Source organism: Podarcis erhardii, assembly GCF_964252035.2.
Source record: "Podarcis erhardii genome assembly, chromosome: 4".
NCBI classification, from domain to species: domain Eukaryota; kingdom Metazoa; phylum Chordata; class Lepidosauria; order Squamata; family Lacertidae; genus Podarcis; species Podarcis erhardii.
This window is the reverse complement of record NC_138508.1, coordinates 15921506-15943454: the sequence shown is the minus strand read 5'-3', so window position 1 is coordinate 15943454 and position 21949 is coordinate 15921506. Positions and strand designations below refer to the sequence as shown.

General features: G+C 44.3%; 1 protein-coding gene across 5 annotated transcripts in view; it reads left to right on the top strand.

Annotated features, from left to right (window-relative positions):
• Positions 1-21949, top strand: part of NOX4 (NADPH oxidase 4) — a 104583-nt gene that overhangs the window by 61809 nt on the left and 20825 nt on the right. For all 5 annotated transcript variants that reach the window (XM_081860469.1, XM_081860472.1, XM_081860468.1 and 2 more), the window contains one exon: positions 14332-14413. In XM_081860469.1, the coding sequence (XP_081716595.1) occupies positions 14332-14413 (82 nt within the window). The remainder of the gene's footprint in view (positions 1-14331; positions 14414-21949) is intronic.

The following is a 21949-nucleotide window of genomic DNA, read 5'->3' as shown; positions in this document are numbered from 1 at the left end:
GTATATTGTCTTTGTATGTGTGTGTCAAACGAAACTCAATAAAAAAAAATTAAAAAAAACAAAAAACAAAAGCACAGCAGTACAAGTAGATAAATAGGTACCACTGCGGCAAGAAGGTAAACGGCGTTTCTGTACGCTCTGGCACTCGTCACGGTGTCCCGTTGTGCCAGAAGCAGTTTACTCATGCTGGCCACATGACCCAGAAAGCTGTTTGCAGACAAACGCCGGCTCCCTCGGCCTGAAAACGAGATGAGCACCGCAACCACATAGTCGCCTTTGACTGGACTTAACCCTCCAGGGGTCCTTTACCTTATGTGTTGGTATATCTGTACCTATGTATTTTTGCTCTAAAGAACAAAAGAACTTTACATCGTAGGTAGAATCATAGAATCATAGAGTTGGAAGAGACCACAAGGGCCATCGAGTCCAACCCCCTGCCAAGCAGGAAACACCATCAGAGCACTCCTGACATATGGTTGTTAAGCCTCTGCTTAAAGACCTCCAAAGAAGGAGACTCCACCACACTCGTTGGCAGCAAATTCCACTGTCAAACAGCTCTTACTGTCAGGAAGTTCTTCCTAATGTTTAGGTGGAATCTTCTTTCTTGTAGTTTGGATCCATTGCTCCGTGTCCGCTTCTCTGGAGCAGCAGAAAACAACCTTTCTCCCTCCTCTATGTGACATCCTTTTATATATTTGAACATGGCTATCATATCACCTCTTAACCTCCTCTTCTCCAGGCTAAACATGCCCAGCTCCCTTAGCCGTTCCTCATAAGGCATCGTTTCCAGGCCTTTGACCATTTTGGTTGCCCTCCTCTGGACACGTTCCAGTTTGTCAGTGTCCTTCTTGAACTGTGGTGCCCAGAACTGGACACAGTACTCCAGGTGAGGTCTGACCAGAGCAGAATACAGTGGCACTATTACTTCCCTTGATCTAGATGCTATACTCCTATTGATGCAGCCCAGAATTGCATTGGCTTTTTTAGCTGCCGCGTCACACTGTTGGCTTATGTCAAGTTTGTGGTCAACCAAGACTCCTAGATCCTTTTCACATGTACTGCTCTCAAGCCAGGTGTCACCCATCTTATATTTGTGCCTCTCATTTTTTTTTGCCCAAGTGCAATACTTTACATTTCTCCCTGTTAAAATTCATCTTGTTTGTTTTGGCCCAGTTCTCTAATCTGTCAAGGTCGTTTTGAAGTGTGATCCTGTCCTCTGGGGTGTTAGCCACCCCTCCCAGTTTGGTGTCATCTGCAAATTTGATCAGGATGCCCTTGAGTCCATCATCCAAGTCGTTGATAAAGATGCTGAATAAGATCGGGCCCAAGACAGAACCCTGTGGCACCCCACTAGTCACTCTTCTCCAGGATGAAGAGGAACCATTGATAAGCACCCTTTGGGTTCGGTCAGTCAGCCAGTTACAAATCCACTGAGTGGTAGCATAGTCAAGACCGCATTTTACCAGCTTCTTTACAAGAATATCATGGGGCACCTTGTCAAATGCCTTGCTGAAATCAAGGTAGGCTACATCCACTGTGTTCCCTTCATCCACCAGGCTTGTAATTCTGTCAAAAAATGAGATCAGGTTAGTCTGACATGACTTATTTTTCAGAAATCCATGCTGACTATTGGTGATCACAGCATTCCTTTCTAGGTGCTCACAGACTGTTTGCTTAATGATCTGCTCCAGAATCTTCCCTGGTATTGATGTCAGACTGACTGGGTGGTAATTATTTGGGTCCTCTCTTTCCCCCTTTTTGAAAATAGGGACATTTGCCCTCCTCTAGTCTGCCGGGACTTCGCCTGTTCTCCAGGAATTCTTAAAGATGACTGCCAGTGGTTCTGAGATCACATCTGCCAGTTCTTTTAATACTCTTGGATGCAGTTCATCTGGCCCTGGAGACTTGAATACATCTAAACTAGCCAAGTATTCTTCTACTATCTCCTTAGTTATTCTGGGCTATGTTTCCTCTGCTGAATCATTTGCTCCAAATTTTTCAGGTCGGGCATTGTTTTCTTTATCGGAGAAGACTGAGGCAAAGAAGGCATTGAGGAGTTCAGCCCTTTCTGTGTCCCCTGTTTGCATTTCACCATCTTCTCCCCTGAGTGACCCCACTGTTTCTTTGTTCTTCCTTTTGCTACGAACATACCCATAAAAGCCTTTTTTGTTGCTTTTAACCTCTCTAGCAAGCCTGAGTTTATTCTGTGCTTTAGCTTTTCTGACTTTGTGTCTACACGTGCTGGCTATTTGTTTGAATTCCTCTTTGGTGGTTTCCCCCCTTTTCCATTTTTTGTACACATCCTTTTTTAATCTTAACTCAGTTAAAAGTTATTTAGATAGCCACCCTGGCTTCTTTAGGCACCTTCCATGTTTCTGTCTCATTGGTATTGCCTGAAGTTGTGCTTTTACTATCTCCCTCTTAACAAACTCCCAGCCATCATGAACTCCCTTTCCTTTTAGTATTACTGTCCATGGGATCTCACCCAGCACTTCCCTAAGTTTTATGAAGTTGGCTTTCTTAAAGTCAAGAAATTGAGTCCTAGTATGCTTGGCTGCTCCTTTCCGCTGTATAGTAAACTTCAGAAGAGCATGATCACTCACGCCTAATGATCCTTCTACTTCTACCCCACTAACCAGGTAGTAAACTTTGGCTTTGTCTTGTGTCTGGATGCAATAGACCCTTTGAACTGTGTGGGAGAGAAGTTTTCCCTTTAACGAGGAACTCTTGGAGAAGCTTTTTGCTGGGAGCCAAAAATCTCTGAAAACTCTGCTGGGACTCTGCATGCTTAGCTGATACATCACACAAGTTGAGGTGTGCTGACTTCCCCAATTCACCAAAAGATTGTGTGTGGCTGCAAATCTCAGCGGTAGCTGCCATTTCTTTCTTTATCAACCGACAATCCATTTTATTTTTTATTTATATGATTGTTTTGATCCTGCTTTTCCACAGTCAAAAAAATAGTGCTTAGATTTATTTTTAAAACAACAACAAGACCAAGATGCAAAATCAGCAAACAAACAAAAAGATGAAAGAATGCAAAAGAAAAAAAAAAAAGAGTGAGAGAAAGAAAGACAAATAATTAAAACCAGAGTCAGCAGAAAAACCTGTATAGAAAAGCTTGTCTAGACAACCGGAATGATGGAACATAGGGAAGGGGTCAGACAAGCCTCTTGTCAAAGATTCACCATAGAATGACGTCATGTGATTATACAGTTATATTTTATGGGTATTTGGGAGAGGGGAGGAAATGGGCGATGGCAGCTCCGAACAACTGTTTCAGCTGCTGTAATAAAGGCCACTTCCGCCATTCGGAGGAGGTGGAGTTGCGGGCTTCATGGCTCCATCACACATGCGCGGCGGCTGGAACCCAGCCCCCATGTGATGGGGGATTCCCGGCCGTGTCACCTCCTGGCCAGCCAATCGGCTGGCTCTGGGGGTGTGGCCTGCCCTATTCAACACAGGCGCGGCTGGGGATATCCCTCTTTGCCGCCTGCCAGCTGTTCCTGCTTTTCCCACCCTCCCTCCCTATAAGGTTTTCGTTCCTTGACCTTGCTATGGACTTTGGTTGGTCGCCGTTGAGGGGCCTGGTAGGAATTTTTCCACTTGGCAAATTGGCACCAGCCACTTGGTTTTCACCTACCTCGTAGCAAATTGTCACAACTTTCTGGGTATTGGCGGATTGCTCTGTAGATGGAAGAGGGGAGGTAACGCCATCACCTGCCCCACATATTGAAGGGTAGTCCGGTAAAGAATTCCAGGGGGTGTGGCCCTGTCCGAAGCCTATGGAGGTGGGGGCCTAAGGCACGCCCCCAATTGGTGTCCCCGGGGGAATTCCTAGTTGATGTGCATCAGCAGGACTCCCCCTACTGGTGGTTAACCCTTCCCAGACTTCAAGCGGACGGGCTGAAGTCGGATATAGTCAGTTAGGATCAATGCCTAAGCCAATACCGCTCATCACCTGTAACCAATAAAGTTGTGGCCTTATTTAGCCCATTAACCTTAATAATTGTGTCTTGTGTCTTTATTTCCACTGGGGGGGGGGGAGCGGGAACTCGCCACGCAACAAACAAACAGCGAAACAGGTGTTTTCTTTGCAACTCCTGGTTTGAGGCTTGAGCTTTTGCTTTGCATGAAAAAGGTCCCAGGTTCAGTCCTTGGCATTTCCAGGTATGTCTGGGAAAGACTCCTGGCCTGGATAGCTGCTGCCGGATAGTGAAGGCAATATTGAGTTAGATGGACCAGTGACCAATGCCCCAGGTTCAGTCCCAGGCATCTCCAAGTGATATCTTGAATTTAAGGAAGAATGGAAGGTGCTTATTGCATATATACAAAAGCAGTGTACACAGGTTAATACATTAGCATGGTTTTAAGATTACTTGTAATTTTGTTTTGAATGGATAACAGGCGGTTTGAATTTAATAATGGACATGCAGTAAGTTGATAAATAATACAACCAAGGAAGGGACTAGAGGGAAGTCATTTTGTCATGTCGTGCTTTGTTCTTGTATTGTTGTTTTTGTTATTTTGGGGGGAAAATGTTATCAAAGCAAAAAAAAAGGTAGCAGGTGATATCAAAGGTCTCTGCCAGAGACAAGACAGAGCAGACAAGTCTAGGTTCTTTGGAACGATGGTTTGACGATGGTTTGACTTTGTACAAAGCAGCTTCTGGTTTTCATTTTGTATCTCCTTCCCTAAAACAGCATTCTTGTAGAGGGTTCAGTTTCCCATTTTCGGGTCTTAAGTTTAGTTTTCCACATTTCCACATAAATATGTAATGAGTCGCAACCCCAGAGTCGTTCGCAACTGGACTTAACAGTCAGGGGTCCCTTTACCTTGTACCTTTATGTGGTTGTTGTTTTTTAAGTCCTCATGAAAATTCATCAGCATTTTGAATGAGAATTTCTCCTAATACTGGCATTTTTGTAGGCACTCTTGCCTAAAATGCTCATTTTTTTAAAGCAGTTTTCGCTAATAAGATGTATACTTGCACGCTGTTTTCACTAAGATACAAATTTCTATGCACACTTAACCCTGGTACAGTGGTACCTCGGGTTAAGTACTTAATTTGTTCTGGAGGTCCGTTCTTAACCTGAAACTGTTCTTAACCTGAGGTATCACTTTAGCTAATGGGGCCTCCCGCAGCAGCCGCGCGATTTCTGTTCTCATCCTGAAGCAAAGTTCTTAACCTGAAGCACTATTTCTGGGTTAGCGGAGTCTGTAACCTGAAGCGTATGTAACCTGAAGTGTATGTAACCTGAGGTACCACTGTATATGCAATTTTGTACCCTCTTCTTGGCTGGCTGGCTGCATTGCACCATGCAGAGAAGTGCTGATTGCAAAGGATGGCTGCAAATTCCAAACGATGGCAGTGGGCAGAGGGTTTCAGAAAGTGCGAATTAAATAGGTTCACCTTTAAATGCAAATTGAATCGCCCCTCCCCGCCCCAAATCCCTGTGCTCAGAGAATGAGAAATGTAACACACACCTATAGCCCAGGTGGATCTGCAAGCAGTGAAGTCTCCCCCCCCCCTCTGTGTGGCAGATGCTTTTTTTGCCTGTTTACACCTGGTGGCCTCCTTGTGCCTTTTACGTCCTCATCTTAGACCTTGCCAGCATCCTGAAGGCATGAGCGTGCCACACACTGATGCCTTTTAGAAATAAGGCGTCGGAAGGCAGCCGTGTGACAGGAAGGGAGAATGGCAGAAGGGTGGGTTTAGTGCTGCTGAATCCAAACATGAAAAAGGTTTGCTGCCAGCTGGGCCACCCCTGCTGCTGATTAGTGCCACTGCGCCTCCTGGCACATCTACTGAAGGAGCTCTCCAGGGTGGCACAGTTCTGCTGGGATTCCACCAGATTAGCTGGCATAGTTTTGCACTCACTTGTAATGGCGCTGTGGGAAGACTGAGAAATTGGGGTTTCCAGCCTCTCAATCACCCCAACTTCTCTCTCTCTATTTTTTTTAAAAAATATTTTTATTAAACCATTTTAACAAAACAAATTATCAGTCAAAATAACCAGTTACATTTCCCCCCCTTCCCTCCCTCTCCCACCCCCTAAGGACTTCCCTCAGCTCCCCTCTCTGATTTGTTTGCACATTTTATTCTCTGCATGTTAAAAAATGGTACATATCATTGCCTTATCTGTCATATATTCTACTAATAAATTTGTGCGTGTTTATTCAAAACCTGCCAAGGAGTCCAAATCATTTTGTTGGTTTTTTTAGATAGTTTGTAAAAAGTTCCCATTGTTCCTTGAAGTCATGGTTGTCCTTCTCACATACAGTCATACCTCATGTTACATTTGTTTCAGGTTGCGCATTTTCAGGGTGAGTCCCACAGCAACCCGGAAGTACCGGAAAGGGTTATTTCAGGGTTTCGCTGCTCGCGCATGCACAGACGCGCAAAATGATGTCATGCAGAAGCAGTGAATCGCGACCCATGCATGCGCAGACGCGGAGATGCAGGTTGCGTTCCTTTCAGGTTGCAAACAGGGCTCTGGAATGGATCCCATTCGCAACCAGAGGTACCACTGTAATTTTTATGTCAACTTTGCCAACTCCGCATAACTCATCAGTTTTTCTTGCCATTGTTCTTTCATTGGGGTTTCCTCATCCTTCAATCATCCCAGCTTCTCGATTATCCTACCTTTTATTTTTATTCTTTCTTTCTCTTCTTTTTCTCCTTCCTTCCTTCCTTCCTTCCTTCCTTCCTTCCTTCCTTCCTTCCTTCCTTTTGTCTCCCTTCTTTGTCCCCACCCCCCCTTTGGAGTCCTATGTCTGGGGTCTTTATGAAGGTCCAAGGATCACATACTCCTGGGGATGGTAGATGGTTGATGGAGAGCACTGGATGGGAGACAGAGAAATCTTGATTTCCCTGGTTGAGAGGCTTGGAGGAGAAAGGAAAGGAGGAGCCACTATCTTCTGTGGGTGGCAAGGGCTAAGAAGTCCCTTTAGGAGAGGACTCTCTCTGCTACTTTGTTTTTTTGTGTTTATTTGTATTTTGTGGTAGCTGTTAGCTTATTATATTATGAAAATTTTTAATAAAAATCTTATTACAAAATAAAATAGAGCTGGGTTTTCCAAGCATGGGGCAACTCTTTGAAATGGCCTCTCCTCGTGACGGCTTCCTTGGTCACAAGTTATGGTCCCTGCAAAAAATCCTCATGTCTTCCACTTCAACCATGGTTCCAGGCTCCAATAGATATTCCCCAATGCATAAAGTGTTGGTGCATTAACATTCTCTCAGCAACCCTTTACAGCAGTGGTCCTCTGCCCCAATAAGGTACACTGGCCCTTGGTTGGGAGAGGTTTGTGCTTTGGCTGATGGGAGTTGTAGTTGTTGCACTTGCCAGGTCAAAGGTCCTTCACGCCTCTGCTAGAGGAAGGGCCAAAGCTCTATGGTGTCAGTGTTTCTCAAACTTGGGTCCCCAGCTGTTGGACTACAACTCCCATCATCCTTAGCTAGCAACAGCAACAACTGTTTTCCCAGTAGTGATGTATGGAAGTGAGAGCTGGACCATAAAGAAGGCTGATCACCGAAGAATTGATGCTTTTGAATTCTGGTGCTGGAGGAGACTCTTGAGAGTCCCATGGACTGCAAGAAGATCAAAACGATCCATTCTGTAGGAAATCAGCCCTGAGTGCTCACTGGAAGGACAGATCCTGAAGCTGAGACTCCAATACTTTGGCCACCTCATGAGAAGAGAAGACTCCCTGGAAAAGACCCTGATGCTGGGAAAGATTGAGAACACAAGGAGAAGAGGACGACAGAGGACGAGATGGTTGGACAGTGTTCTCGAAGCTACCAGCATGAGTTTGACCAAACTGCGGGAGGCAGTGGAAGACAGGAGTGCCTGGTGTGCTCTGGGGTCATGAAGAGTCGGACATGACTAAACGACTAAACAACAAAAACAACAATAGCTTCTGCTTTGCATGCAGAAAGTTCCCCTCACTGCTTCTCATAACTGTCCTGGATAGTACTAGCTACCTCCAAAATAAAGGAAGGAAGTGGAGAATTTTGAATGCCTCTTGACTTTGTGCTAGATTGGTCAGCTAGTTGCCATCTGCCTTGTCTCCATCTGAACCTGCGCTGGTTCCCAGTGGGCTTCTTCCAAGGTGTGCACTCGAAAGCAATTATCTTTTTAAAAAGGAATGCAATTCTCTGTGCCAGCCACAACATAAATCCCAAACGCACTTCTTTCATGGGAATAGATGCTGTTTTGTGCTTACAACACAAGATGGAAGCCCCAGAGGTATGCAAATCTCTGCTTGGCCACATGCCCACTCACAGATCTGTAGCCACTATGTAGGGAATTTCTAAGAAAGCCATGCAGCCAAACTCATGTTAGTAGCTTTGAGAACACTGTCCAACCATCCCTTCCTCTGTTGTCCCCTTCTTGAAGGAGCGGGTTCCGTCCCTTAACCACATGTCGTGTGAAGAAGTACTTTATTTATCTGTCTTGACTCTTCATACACACACACACACACACACACACACACACACACATACCCACCCACCCACCCACCGTTTTTTAAATAGTATCCTTATACAATTACGGTAAATCATTTTCAATTTTTTATACACTTGAGATTACTTGAATCACCTGATTCCCCCCCCCCCGCCCGGTTTCCAATGTTTCTCTATTTCGTTCTACTGCATCTAATTACATTTTTCAAATTTGATTTATATCCATTTTTAACTTTAGCCTTATCACATTATATGTGCTATAACAATCCTGCTAATGTTTTTAAATTTCTACGGTGATCTTTAAGGTACTGTATAATTTTTTCCCACTCTTTACTAAATTTCTTGCCATCTTGGCGTCTGATCTCACAGCCATTTTTGCCATTTTGGCATAGTCCACCGTCTTGGTTATCCATTCTTCTTTTGCTGGGACTTTCTCTTCCTTCCATTTCTGGGCGGAAAGCATTCTTGCGGTTGTCGACGCATACATAAATAATCTTTTCAAGATGAAATAGCAAAAGACTGCCTTAACTCTTCCAATATCCAGCTTCCTTAGATGGCCCCGGTTTCTACTATTATGAGAGAAGAAAAACTTTTCGCTATCTATGATGGGCAGCCTCCTCAAGGAGGGGAATCAGCTGAGGTAATTCATCCAAGGGCTATTCTCCCAATACAGAACAGTTGCTGCTTCTCTTGCTCCAAGGGGGCTGGGAGAAGGTTCATTCTGTTTTGTTTTCTTTGTTAGGAGAAAGGGTTTCCCACAACAAATGATTCTCAAGGATTTCAGCACTGCACTCCAGTCAGCTGTTAGCAGGAAATGGAACCTCCAAAGAGACCAGGCCTTGGGAAAATGCATGAGCATCCATCCCAGCAGACTTTCCAAGTTAATGTGAACAGGAAGTTTAATTAGAATCCAGCTGGGGTCTGATGGTTGTACACACTGCCCTGTTCGCTTCAAAGCAGCTGCTGAATGAAAGCATTTACAGCAAGACTTTTCAGTGTTTTCAGCCAGACAGGTCCACTGAACAGCAAATGGGAGCCTTCCTCTTCCTCAAAGGCTTCTTGCAGCTTGAACTGTGCCTAGAAAGCATGGTTCTCTACAGGTTTTCCTCTTGCCCCACTCCTTCCCAAGGGAAAACCCATTCTTTGGTGATGAATTGGAACAGAGGGAAATCTGGGGAAAACTCAAATTGCTGTTTACTCCAATCTAGCAAATAATAAAATTATTGAGTGTTGAGGAGCTGTTTTCCCTTGGGGGGAATTCAACAGGACAAGGGGAATTGTGGATAAGCCCTTGGATATCTCTCTTATCCACTCTATTTCTCCATCCTTCTTCCGCTAAATATCAGACTGCCTATCTCAAAGCACAAACGGGAAGAAGTCATGCAAGATTCTCCCCCTCCCTCTGCCGCTCGCCCCGATTTGAAGCTGCAGTCCAGGAAGATGAAACTGAAGGAGTTTTCGAAGTGCTTTGGGTGGTGTGTGTGTGTGTTTCAGCTCAGGGAATTGCTCAGAGAAAATTGACTCGAGGCTGTGTGCTGATCAGCTGCAAAGCTGTGGATCCTAGCTAGTGTCTGCAAGGTCTCCAGTTTTAATAGCGTGACTCTAGAGTAAGCGATTTAGGAATTTGCACCTAATGTTTCTTTTCCATTTGTTACACAGGTGGCTGTTTTTATTTTGGTGAAAGGGTTGCATTACCACGGCATAGAAACCCAGAGACAGAAACATTCAAGAACACACACACACACACACACACACACACACACACACACAGGAATTTGTTCTTGCAAAATAAGTCTGCATGGCCACCAATTTGGATGGCTTTAGAAGAGGATTAGGCAAATCAGTGGAGGATAAGGCTACCTATGATGGCTATGTTCTATTTCCACTCTCAGTGGCAACAGGTCTCTGAATAGCACTTGTGGAAAATCATAGGTGGGGAGAAAGATGTTCTGCTTGCAAGTTTCCTGTGGACATCTGCTTGTGAGAACCGAAGGCTAATGAAAAAAACCTCACAGCTAGAAGTGTCTAGGGGTCAAAGTTCTCAAGACTGCTAATTTGTCATTTGGTCTACTTTTATTTTATATACAAATTCAGTGGCTCAGGAGTGTCAGGTACCACAACTCTATGGGAGTGTCTGGATTTAGTGCAGCTCAATATTATTTTTTAAAACACCCCCCCCCCCATGTAAATATGCAGATCAGCAGAAGTTATGGTGAGGGGGATAGTATTTTCTTCACCAGTATGGCGCTGAGCTGGGAGGGGAGGGAGACCACCCCCTCTGTTCTGCACATTGAAGGCAGTATTCTACCCATTCGTAGACGTTACCCTTACGGCTGGCTTTTGTGGCTGAAGGAGAAGAATAGAATAAAATGCTTGAGCAGCAGTTTACCACCTCAGTGTGTAGCTACACAAAGGCCCTCCAAATGTTGATGAACTACAACTCCCACCAACCCTGATCATTGGTGATGCTGCTTGGGGCTGACGGAGCTCTTAAGTCCATCAATATCTGGAGGGCCACAGCTTCCTCACCACTGGTCTACTGCAAACCCTCAAGGCTTCAATTAGAGATCTTTTCCAGTCCCGCTACTCTAACTGGAGTCCTGTCAGAGGTTGAAGCTGGCACTGCATGCTCTCGACCCCTGAGCAATGGTCTCTCCTCAGTGGAGGCAGCAGAAGGTGCCTCCATGATCAGGAGAAGGAGGAGGAGGAATCTGGTGGTTTACACAGATATAGACCTATTCAAGTTGACAAGCCAGTTCCTGACCATACGGCACCCTTCAGCCCTGATGCATTTTTCGGTGGCATTTTGGCCTCCTCTAAACAGCGCTGTGTCTGTCTCTCTTCTGGAACATTTTCAGCACCGGTAACCAAAAAAAGCAAGGATTAATTGTGTATGAAGTGCAGCTGTTTAGGCCTGCTGCCCCAGGAGGAAGGTTTCTCGATTCACCAGGAACAGGAGAAAGAGAGAGAGAAGAGAATTTGTTTCATGAGGCTTTGTGGCTTCATGTTCTAACTCCCTAGGAATGCTTTTGTCTTTCCAAGTGGTTTTCTTTGCCCAGCTCCTTAAAGGAAGCTAGGGATGTTTGTAGCATCAGTGGGTCCCCTGCCACCACCTCCTCTCATAGGAGGTGATCACACAGCAGAACTTTTAACCCTTGAGTGTTAGGAACTTGTAAGATAATTTGTGTGTCAAGGTCCTCCAAGCCACCCCCAAATAATTCACACTTCACGCATAATTTTTGTTTAAGGCTTTTGGCATAATTTTGGCCACAACTTTATTAAAATACATAAATGTGAGTGGTTGCTTAGGCATTGGTTATGACTATCTGTCCCCACACCCAGGGACAGAACTGACTTCCGGATTCCAGCGAAAGCCAGTAAGGGAAAACAATATTGGGGAGAGCATGGAGCCGCTCAACAGACCCTCACACCCCCTTCCACATGCTCCCGGGGGCTTGCGTGGCTCTAAGCCCCCTTCAGGGGTATGGACGAAAGAATGGCAAGCCCCTGGATTCCTTTAATGGAAGTCCCTTTCTGCAGCAGCACCGCCAATCCTTACCCCTCCACCAACCAATTTTTTAACCAATGCCTAACCGCAACCTTACAAGTTGTGACGATCTGCTACGCAGTAGGCAAAAACCAAATGGCACCAGCGAATCAGCCAATTGGACAAAATTCCTACCAGACCCCTACCCCAAAAGCAGGCATAGCAAGGTCAACCAAGATCCCTAAATTAGGGAGGGTGGGCGGGTGATCTGATGCACACAGCAAAAGAGCCTAGTCAGTGCTGTGTGACTTCACTTTATAACCTTTGGTCCAACACCCTAAATTGCAACACCAAAATTTGCCCAACAACAACCCAACTTCCCAATCACTCTGGATGGTCATCCAAACTAACCCGCCCAGCAACAGAGGGGTGGCCTGCCAGACCCCACCGCAACACGTGCTCTCTATGAATGAGAACACGCTTTGGCATCATAGAATCATAGAATCATAGAGTTGGAAGAGACCACAAGGGCCATTGAGTCCAACCCCCTGCCAAGCAGGAAACACCATCAGAGCACTCCTGACATATGGTTGTCAAGCCTCTGCTTAAAGACCTCCAAAGAAGGAGACTCCACCACACTCCTTGGCAGCAAATTCCACTGTCCAACAGCTCTTACTGTCAGTTCTTCCTAATGTTTAGGTGGAATCTTTTTTCTTGTAGTTTGGAACCATTGCTCCGTGTCCGCTTCTCTGGAGCAGCAGAAAACAACCTTTCTCCCTCCTCTATGTGACATTCTTCTATATATTTGAACATGGCTATCATATCACCCCTTAACATCAAACTAAGCCCACTGCTCCTGAACTAAATAATGCTCTCTTTCTCTCTCTGGCTGCATGAACACCATACAGTTAAAGCACATTGACTCCTGAGGAAGGAAAGTTTACCCAGCAAAAACCCACTAAGTTCACCAAGCCCTTGGTAGGCTGGTTTTGGCTTGCAAAAACGCACAACCGCTCTCCACATGTGGTGGGCTGGATGAAGGCCAATCAATTGTACAAGAATCCCAAGGAAATAGAGGTTCTTTGGGTAGGTGGGTCCACAAGATAGACAAGTTGCCTGTTCTGAATGGTGTTGCACTCCTTCTGAAGGCGCAAGTGTGTTCTTTGGGGTTATTCCTGGATACTGGTCTTTGTCACCGGTGGCCCAAGTGTCCTCTGTGGCAAGCAGTGCTGTTTCCTAGCTTCTGTTTCTCCAGCTACAGCAGTTCCTGGACAGGATTAGCCTGGCTGCTGTAAAAACTTTGCCATTGTTTACTGACATTTTGGTTGGTATTGCCCAACTGTGGATTTTTGTGTTTTTCTTCTTATGTACCGGCATGCAGGCCTGAGGTGGCGTCCAAGAAATTCATCCTATTGACACAAGGAATTATGCTTCCTCAACACAACTTCCCCATCCCCCCCCGGAGCAGGGTTTTTTAAAATCATTTCTATTTGGTTTTACGAATACAGTGGTACCTTGGTTTAAGAACGGCTTAGTTTATGAACAACTTGGATTAAGAACACTGCAAAACACCCGGAAGTAGGTGTTTTGGTTTGTGAACTTTGCCTTGGAAGCAGAACATGTTTCACTTCCTGTTGAGTGTGTTCCATTTGTAAATTGAGTCCCATGCTGCTATGGGAAAGCACGCCTTGGTTTAAGAACACTTTGGTTTAAGAATGGACTTACAGAGTTATAAACAAAGAATTGAAAATTATATCCACATAGAGAAATTCCTCCAAATCTCCAGACTTCCCCCCCACCCCCTCCATGGGGTCCCATTTTCAACATTTAATACTACATATTCTTCCATGCTCCAATTTTTATATCAAGCCATATTATCCATGGTTATTGTTACACTACGTGTGAAATCAAACTCCTGCTAATGTTTTCATCTGCTTACAGTGGTCTCCTAAATAACTTATAATCCCCCCCCCATTCTTTTATAATGTTTTCTGTCCTCTTGGTTTCTGAGTTTTCCAGTCAGCTTTGCCATTTTGGCATAGTCCTTGGTTTGCCATTCCTCTCTGGTAGGGACTTTATCTTCTTTCCATCTTTGGGCTAGTAGCATCTGTGTTGCACAGTCTTTTCTGTTGCAAAAGTCTTTTCTGTTCACTTGGGATGTTGGTACCTATAATTCCTAATAGAAAAGCTTCTGGTTTCTTAACAAAGTTATTTTAAGCATATATATTTTTCATTTCATTATATATCATCTCCCAGAAAGCTTTTATTACCTTACAAGTCCACCACATATGATAAAAGCCTTGCACTGATGCAGTTGGGCTAGTTGGATTCTGCAACAAAAGGCTGCATCATTTTTGTTGTTATTGCTGTTTTACAGAGAGATTTCGGGACCTGCTGTTCCTCCATTCCACTTGGGATGCTGAGATCCTGCCGGTCTTCCAGCAGAGACGTTATCCTAAGTAAGTAAACGTTACCTTCTCCTTGGGAAGAATTAGATAAGAAAAAAAGGTAAGTTTCGTCCTGTGGTTTCGCATGCCGCAAAAGAGATGGGTATCTACACTCCCAGACTGATGGAGAAGCCACTGATCTCAGTGTCTGGGCTGCATCTTGCTTTCCTTTATGTTGTGCATCGACACAAGGAAAGGTCTAGTTAGGTTAATCCCTCTGTGTATCTTTTGGTATTCCTTCTCTCGTGATGACAGGCGCACCTGGATTTTTAACAAGGCATCCTAGGTAGGTGCCACGCACACCCACACGTCACAGCCTGCTACAACCATTGAAGCATGCTAACCTGAATCAGGAACCTGGTTTTTGTGGCAGCCAAACCGTAAACAGAGGCACCTTCTAATGAGAGCTTGCTTGTTTTCAGAAGAAAGAGAGGTAAGACAGAGATAGATGAGAGCGCATCCATAATTAGAAGGCGCCCATCAGAATCAGATGCCACTTTCATTGTTAATTAACAAGCTGTCCATCGTTATCAAGGGCTGTATGGGAGGGGGCTTGCATGCCGCAAAGATCTTGAGTTTTTTTCCTATCATGCAAGACGTGCAAAATGTCTTTGGGTCTGTCAGTGATGGAGGTTCGGTTGTGACCTCAATACAGCAGTATCCCAAAATGGGGTGGCTTTTACTTTTTCCCCATACAGAAATACATCCTTTGAGGAACGGGGACTAAATCTGCCCCCTGCCCCTGGCGACCTATAGCCTTTGAGAAGGAAGGCTCATCTTATCTGCATAGCTCCACTTCCTCATCTGCATAACCCCATTCCAGGTTCTGCACTTGGGACTCAGCTACACTAGTAAAAAACACCATTGTTTTCAATGCATTATAAACATGCAGCACCAGATGGCGCTGTAGAGCACAAAACTTTTTTATGTGATTTTACATAGCGTTTTTCTCTCTTTTGTTACAACAATTTAATTTATGACTTATTTCTAGTGTTTTTTTTCCTGTGTGAAGATCCACCCTCTGTCATGCTTGAGACCTGGCTTTCTGTATACCTACTCTGTATTTCAATTCCAAACGATATCTTTGAGTGCTGCCCCATAGGTAGCCAAAATGGCAACAACCATGCTTACTAAGAGGTAGCACAGATATGGGGTAACAGGACCTTGCTTTTCTTGTGTCTTCTCTTGTTGTACTTGGTCTACATCGATCTGTCTAGTTATCTAGTTGGAGGCAACCAACATTTTTGGGCTGACGGATCTATCTGGAATTTTGTGAAAGTGCCGTGTGATCTAGTTGCAAGATGGCTGCCATGGGAGCGTGACATAGCACAAAATGGCCGCCACACCTAAAAGACCAGAAAAATAGATAGGACCCCAAAATGGTCTTTCAGCGCCTCTCCTCAGCTACACTGTCTCTCAGAGAGAAGCTCTTTGCGCCTCTTCTGTGTTAAGAACAGAAAGGAGGGAAGGAAGGAAGGTGTCTATTACTGCCATTCAATGATATTTAGCCATGTTTGTGGGTTGGGTGTTCAATGAAGGAGAGGTTGAGCCACTGCAAGCAGGAAGTGAGCCTGGAACAGAAAAGAGTTCCTCATGCATTTTATAGAATATATAGTGCTGATAAACATTTACTAGAATTGTGACTTCAGTCCTATGCATGCTGAAGAGGAAGTCCTATTGAACCAAGTAAGTGGACATAGAACGGTTCTGCTTGTCTGATGATGTTTTTAGTATCATCATCATCTGTATGGTTTCATGTAGTTAGTATGCTTTACGATACGATACAATACGATACGATAATCTGTACTGTCATTGTCCCATACAGAACAACGAAATTGAAAAATCTACATAAGACATTCAAAACCCAACAAGCCTGCTATCCCAGCTATCCCAACCTGGTTAGCCCCCTAAAAACTCTGATACCCTATTTTTAAATGCAATATACTCCCATACAAACTCCTTACAATGTGTTTAAAACCAAAATCACATTTTCAACTGCATTGCATTTGTCCTCACAGCAGCCTTTATTGCTGCTATTCTACTGTGTGAATAGCACATCTTTTTTTCGCATCTTGAGTTTAGCTAAAATACACTGAGGTTGGATTTTAAAATAAATAAATTGAAGAAATGAAGAAAGCTGAAAGGGAAAGGAAGAGGGCATTTTTGATTTTGATGATAGATATAGATGATAGATAGATGATAGATAGATGATAGATAGATGATAGAGATAGATAGATGATGATGATATAGATAGATATAGATAGATAGATGATATAGATGATAGATAGATAGATAGATAGATAGATAGATGATAGATAGATAGATAGATAGATAGATAGATAGATAGATAGATGATAGACAGATGATAGATGATAGATGATAGATGATAGATAGATGATAGATAGATGGATGATAGATAGATGGATGATAGATAGATAGATAGATAGATAGATAGATAGATAGATAGATGATAGATGATGGATGATAGATGATAGATAGATGACGATAAATAGAGATAGATAGATAGATAGATAGATAGATAGATAGATAGATAGATAGATGATAGGGAGATGATAGAGAGATAGATAATAGAGATAGATGATAGATAGATGATTGATAGATAGATATAGATAGATAGATAGCCTGTCCTTGATGACCTCCAGGGAGGTGGAAATCTTTCTAACCGAATAATTGGTTCCATTGTCAGATGGCTCCTACCATCGATACATTTCCTCTAATGTTCAACCAAGATCTAGCTTCTGTAAGTTAAGTCCATTAGATCTGGGGCTATGGGGGACTAATCTTTGTGGCTGTCCTCAAAGTTTTGGAAAAGTGTGATCATGTCCATCTGCATTCTTCTCTCCTTGCGGTGTTCGGGGAAAGAGGGAGGGCTCTGATTCCAAGCTAGAAAGGAACTCTGCTTGAAAATGCTGCTCAGTTTGTAACCTAGCCGAGCTTTGCAAGCTGGGCGAGTTTGCATTTCAAGCCAGGTAATTACAAACCTCTGTGACACCTTTCAGCCAGAGCTTTAAGATGATGCAAATTTGTGACAGTCCACCTGCATGAGTAACATTTCACTGGTGCTAATCAACCGATGTTGAATTTCCCCAGTGGGTTTGCAAGTGTCAATCTGGTTTCATGAGTAGTTCGGTGCGCCGGAAAAAAGTAGGCCTAATTTGAATAAAGAAAAAGCTTGGGATTTTTGGAATGGCATGCAAAGTAGTGTTGGCCTGTGAAACAGCAAAATAAGAGAATATTAAGTTGCTCTTAGGGACACGGGTGGTGCTGTGGTCTAAACCACAGAGCCTAGGGCTTGCTGATTGGAAGGTCGGCAGTTTGAATCTCCGCGATGGGGTGAACTCCCGTTGCTTGGTCCCTGCTCCTGCCAACCTAGCAGTTCAAAAGCACGTCGAAGTGCAAGTAGATAAATAGGGGTGGGAAGATAAACGGCATTTCCATGAGCTGCTCTGGTTCGCCAGAGGCGGCTTAGTCATGCTGGCCACATGAACCGGAAGCTGTAATCCGGCTCCCTCGGCCAATAAAGCGAGATGAGCGCCACAACCCCAGAGTCGTCCGCGACTGGACCTAACGGTGAGGGTTCCCTTTACCTTTACCTTTAAGTTGCTCTTGTGCCTTTAGCAGCAAATTGATGTGTATAGAAAAGGCACAGCAGTGGGTGGCAGTTGAAAAGTTGGCAACGCTAAAGCAGTCTTGTGAAGGGGTCAATGTGCATTCATTTGCAATGCAAAAAATGAATGGATCAAGACAGATCAAGCTTAGATGCATGGCCAATGAACTGGAAGCATGTTGAACCATTCATAAGACACTCTCAGTGTGTTCAAATTCATTGAAAATACCAACATAGGCCAATGTAAGGTGTGGCAGAGATTTGTTATGAATGAATTCACCTTCCAGATATTCAGAAAGTGTTTCGCTCATTTGCCCCACCCTCAAAAAACTTTTTTTTTTCTAAAGAAGAAATGGCAGCTCATTTTTACTGGTGAATTTCAATGGAATGCCACCCTCCAAATCTCTCTCTGTGTGTGTGTGTGTGTGTGTGTGTGTGTGTGTGTGTTTAGAAAAATCAGAGTTGTGGTGTGTGTGTATTTATCATATAATTAGATGCAAGGCAAAGTTTCCCGCTGTTACTGCTTGAGGTCTTGTGTCTCCTGGCAGCTAATGGCGAGATCTGCTGAACGTTTTCAACTCCTTGTTCATTTCCACAGAAGCAGTGGGTACTCTCCCTCTCTTAAAACCACAAAGTCTTTGAACCACCATCTCATGCTGCTTAGATTATTGAGCTGTAGCACTCTTTGAAATGATAATGATAATGATAATTCATTATAGCTCAGCAACAGGATTGGCTGAAACGGTGCCCTTCTCAGAGAAGAATAAGGACTGGTTGCTTTCCCTTTCCTTTCTTTTGCTTCGTTTTGTTCTGTGTTTTCCACACAGGGAGAGTCAGCCACACTTTGGCAGATCATTAAAAGAGAAATCTTTACATATGTTATTTTGAGCCATTGGCTGCCGTTTGTAATATAATTAATCCTTTGCAATAAATTGTATGCTCATTACAGGAAATGGTTCGTTGGCATCACAGCTCATTAGCAAACAAGCTGAGGACTATATATAAATACACCCTATAGAGCAGGGGTCAGCAGCCTTTTTCAGCTGTGGGCCGGTCCACTGTCCCTCAGACCATGTGGGGGGCCGGACTATATTTTGAAAAAAAAGAATGAAAAAATTCCTGTGCCCCACAAATAACCCAGAGATGCATTTTAAATAAAAGCACACATTCTGCTCATGTAAAAACACCAGGCAAATAACCCACAAATAACCCAGAGATGCATTTTAAATAAAAGGACACATTCTGTTCATGTAAAAACACCAGGCAAATAACCCACAAATAACCCAGAGATGCATTTTAAATAAAAGGACACATTCTATTCATGTAAAACCACCAGGCAGGCCCCACAAATAACCCAGAGATGCATTTTAAATAAAAGGATACATTCTACTCATGTAAAAACATGCTGATTCCCGGACCATCTGTGGGCCAGATTTAGAAGGCGATTGGGCCGCATCCGGCCCACGGAACTTAGGTTGCCTACCCCTGCTATAGAGAGAAAGAGTCTACAAACACACACATGCCAATATTGAAGAAATTTATGAAACCTATGTAAAACAGAGTTTGAATTAAAAATTAGGGCTGAGCTGAAAGTTGCTCTTGTTTTAATTTATTACCGGCCCTTCGCCCTAAAGTCCCAGGGAAGTATTAGTATACATTACTAAAAGCAGCTTAAGACAATCACAGAAATAATGTGGGTCCTGAAAATATACAATTCAAGTGCGTCCTCAGCATTCTCCAAAACAATGGAAGTGCCAGACACAACTCTGTGGGGAGGGAGATCCACAATTTAAGGATATGTAAGTAACCCCCCGGGACGCGGGTGGCGCTGTGGGTTAAACCACAGAGCCTAGAACTTGCCGATCAGAAGGTTGGCGGTTCGAATCCCCGTGACGAGGTGAGCTCCCGTTGCTCGGTCCCTGCTCCTGCCAACCTAGCAGTTCGAAAGCACAAAGTGCAAGTAGATAAATAGGTACTGCTCCGGCGGGAAGATAAATGGCGTTTCCGTGCGCTGCTCTGCTTCGCCAGAAGCAGCTTAGTCATGCTGGCCACTTGACCCGGAAGCTGTACGCCAGCTCCCTCAGCCAATAAAGCAAGATGAGCACCGCAACCCCAGAGTTGTCCGCAACTGGACCTAATGGTCAGGGGTCCCTTTACCTTTAAGACCTTTACCCTTTACCTTTTAAGTACCCCCCCCCCCAATACTCTGCCAGGGCCACTTGCTTTGCCAAGGGCAGTGGGGTTTTTTATGGATTTGATGGCATTAAGCATTCATGTGGTGGAGATAGATGGTTCAACCACTCTGGAAACGTTTAATAAAAAAGTTCCCAGGTTTCTTTGGGGAGAAGCTGATTAAAGTGGTATGATACTGCATTAGATGTACAGTGTAGACACAATGTGACATTGGTCTTCGCACCTAAGATCAATGTTTTCCCATCCTCTTCTTTTCTTTCCCCCTCTTTTCTAACTTCTTCTCTCTCTTTTTGAGCAGAGAACACAGATTGAAAACCAGATCTGACATGACTCAATATCCTTTCTCATTTTGGAGATAGCTGCCCTTTTGAAAATAACACCAAAAAAGAGCGCTTCAAATATACAGCGAGCGATCTGAAAGTGTTGACATCAGCCGTAAAAAAAACAAAAAAGGTTTCGAAAAGGAGAGGGAGATGTTCATTTATCAAGCTGTCAGACTCTGACGCTCAGCGATTCGTGTAGAGGTGCCAGTTTAGCTACGGACTACGAGAAGTCTTGCTCTACTTTTGTTAAAGCTAGATCTCTGTGACATCCTGGCTATGCACAAATGTGTGCGTCTTCTTCAAGCTGCATGCGCTCATCCAAGTCTAGTGCAATCTCTCCAACTAAATGAGGTCTAGCCTCATGGACTAGACTTGGAGAATTATGTGTTCGTTGTTTTATGTGGAGCAGAGGGTAAAGGATACAGCACCATTGACTACACCTGCAGAATTGTTCCCGTGCTTAGTCAGCAAACCTATGAACAGCAGCAGATGCTACACCAGAGCCAGGACTGGTGCTAGCCATTAACATCCTTGGGTTTTTTTGCCAGAGCCCCAATGCTCTGGCAGGACCCACAACAGATGCCTGTCCTGGATGCCCTGGTGCTCTGAGCAGAATTCTCTTCCTCCCCCAGTGGCCACAAAGAGTAGAGAAAAACAGAGTTCTTACTAATGAGTTTATTCAGTCATCACAGTGAGAGACAAGGTATGCAGTCTGCCTCCCGTTAATGGCATTGCTCCAACTGAGCTCCTCCCACCTCCCTTCCTGGCAACAGCACTTCCCCTTACGGTGGCCGCCAGGGGCTAATTATCTCTTAGTCCTTTGCTCTTGCACCCTCAATGAACGTCAAGTTCTGGGAGAAGGGGAGGTCAGAAATACTCTCCAGTGATAATGTGTCAGCTGGCTGCTCTGTCTCTGCCTCCCTTCTCCCAACACCTCCCAACTCTTCTGTTCGCCAGTCTCTGAGCTGTGACCTTCCTCAAACCACTGCTGTAATTCAATACTGCCTTCCTCTTCTCTGGAAGCTTCAGGAGAAGCTTCAGGAGAGATCTCCACCATTCCTCCTCATTCTCATCCCCTTCAGTCCAGTCCCTGACACTGAGTATCTGTTTAATTTCTCATAAGGCTTTGACGAAGCTTCTTCCTACATACCGAAAAAATGACCATTTTAAGCGGGATACCCCAGATTCACAGAAGCCACCCCGGCTTCCAACCCCAAATCTGGATGTCTCGTTTTGGCTACTGCCCAAAGACCAAGTGTTATTTGGTCCTGCGCTGTGGCATGAGTTGGTTGGTTCACACCAGAGCACAGGACCAAAAAGCAGAACCAACTGACACGGGGACAAACAGAAGAAGACGCCTTCACCCCGGTATGGCTCCCCTTTATCACATACACAGCCCAACAG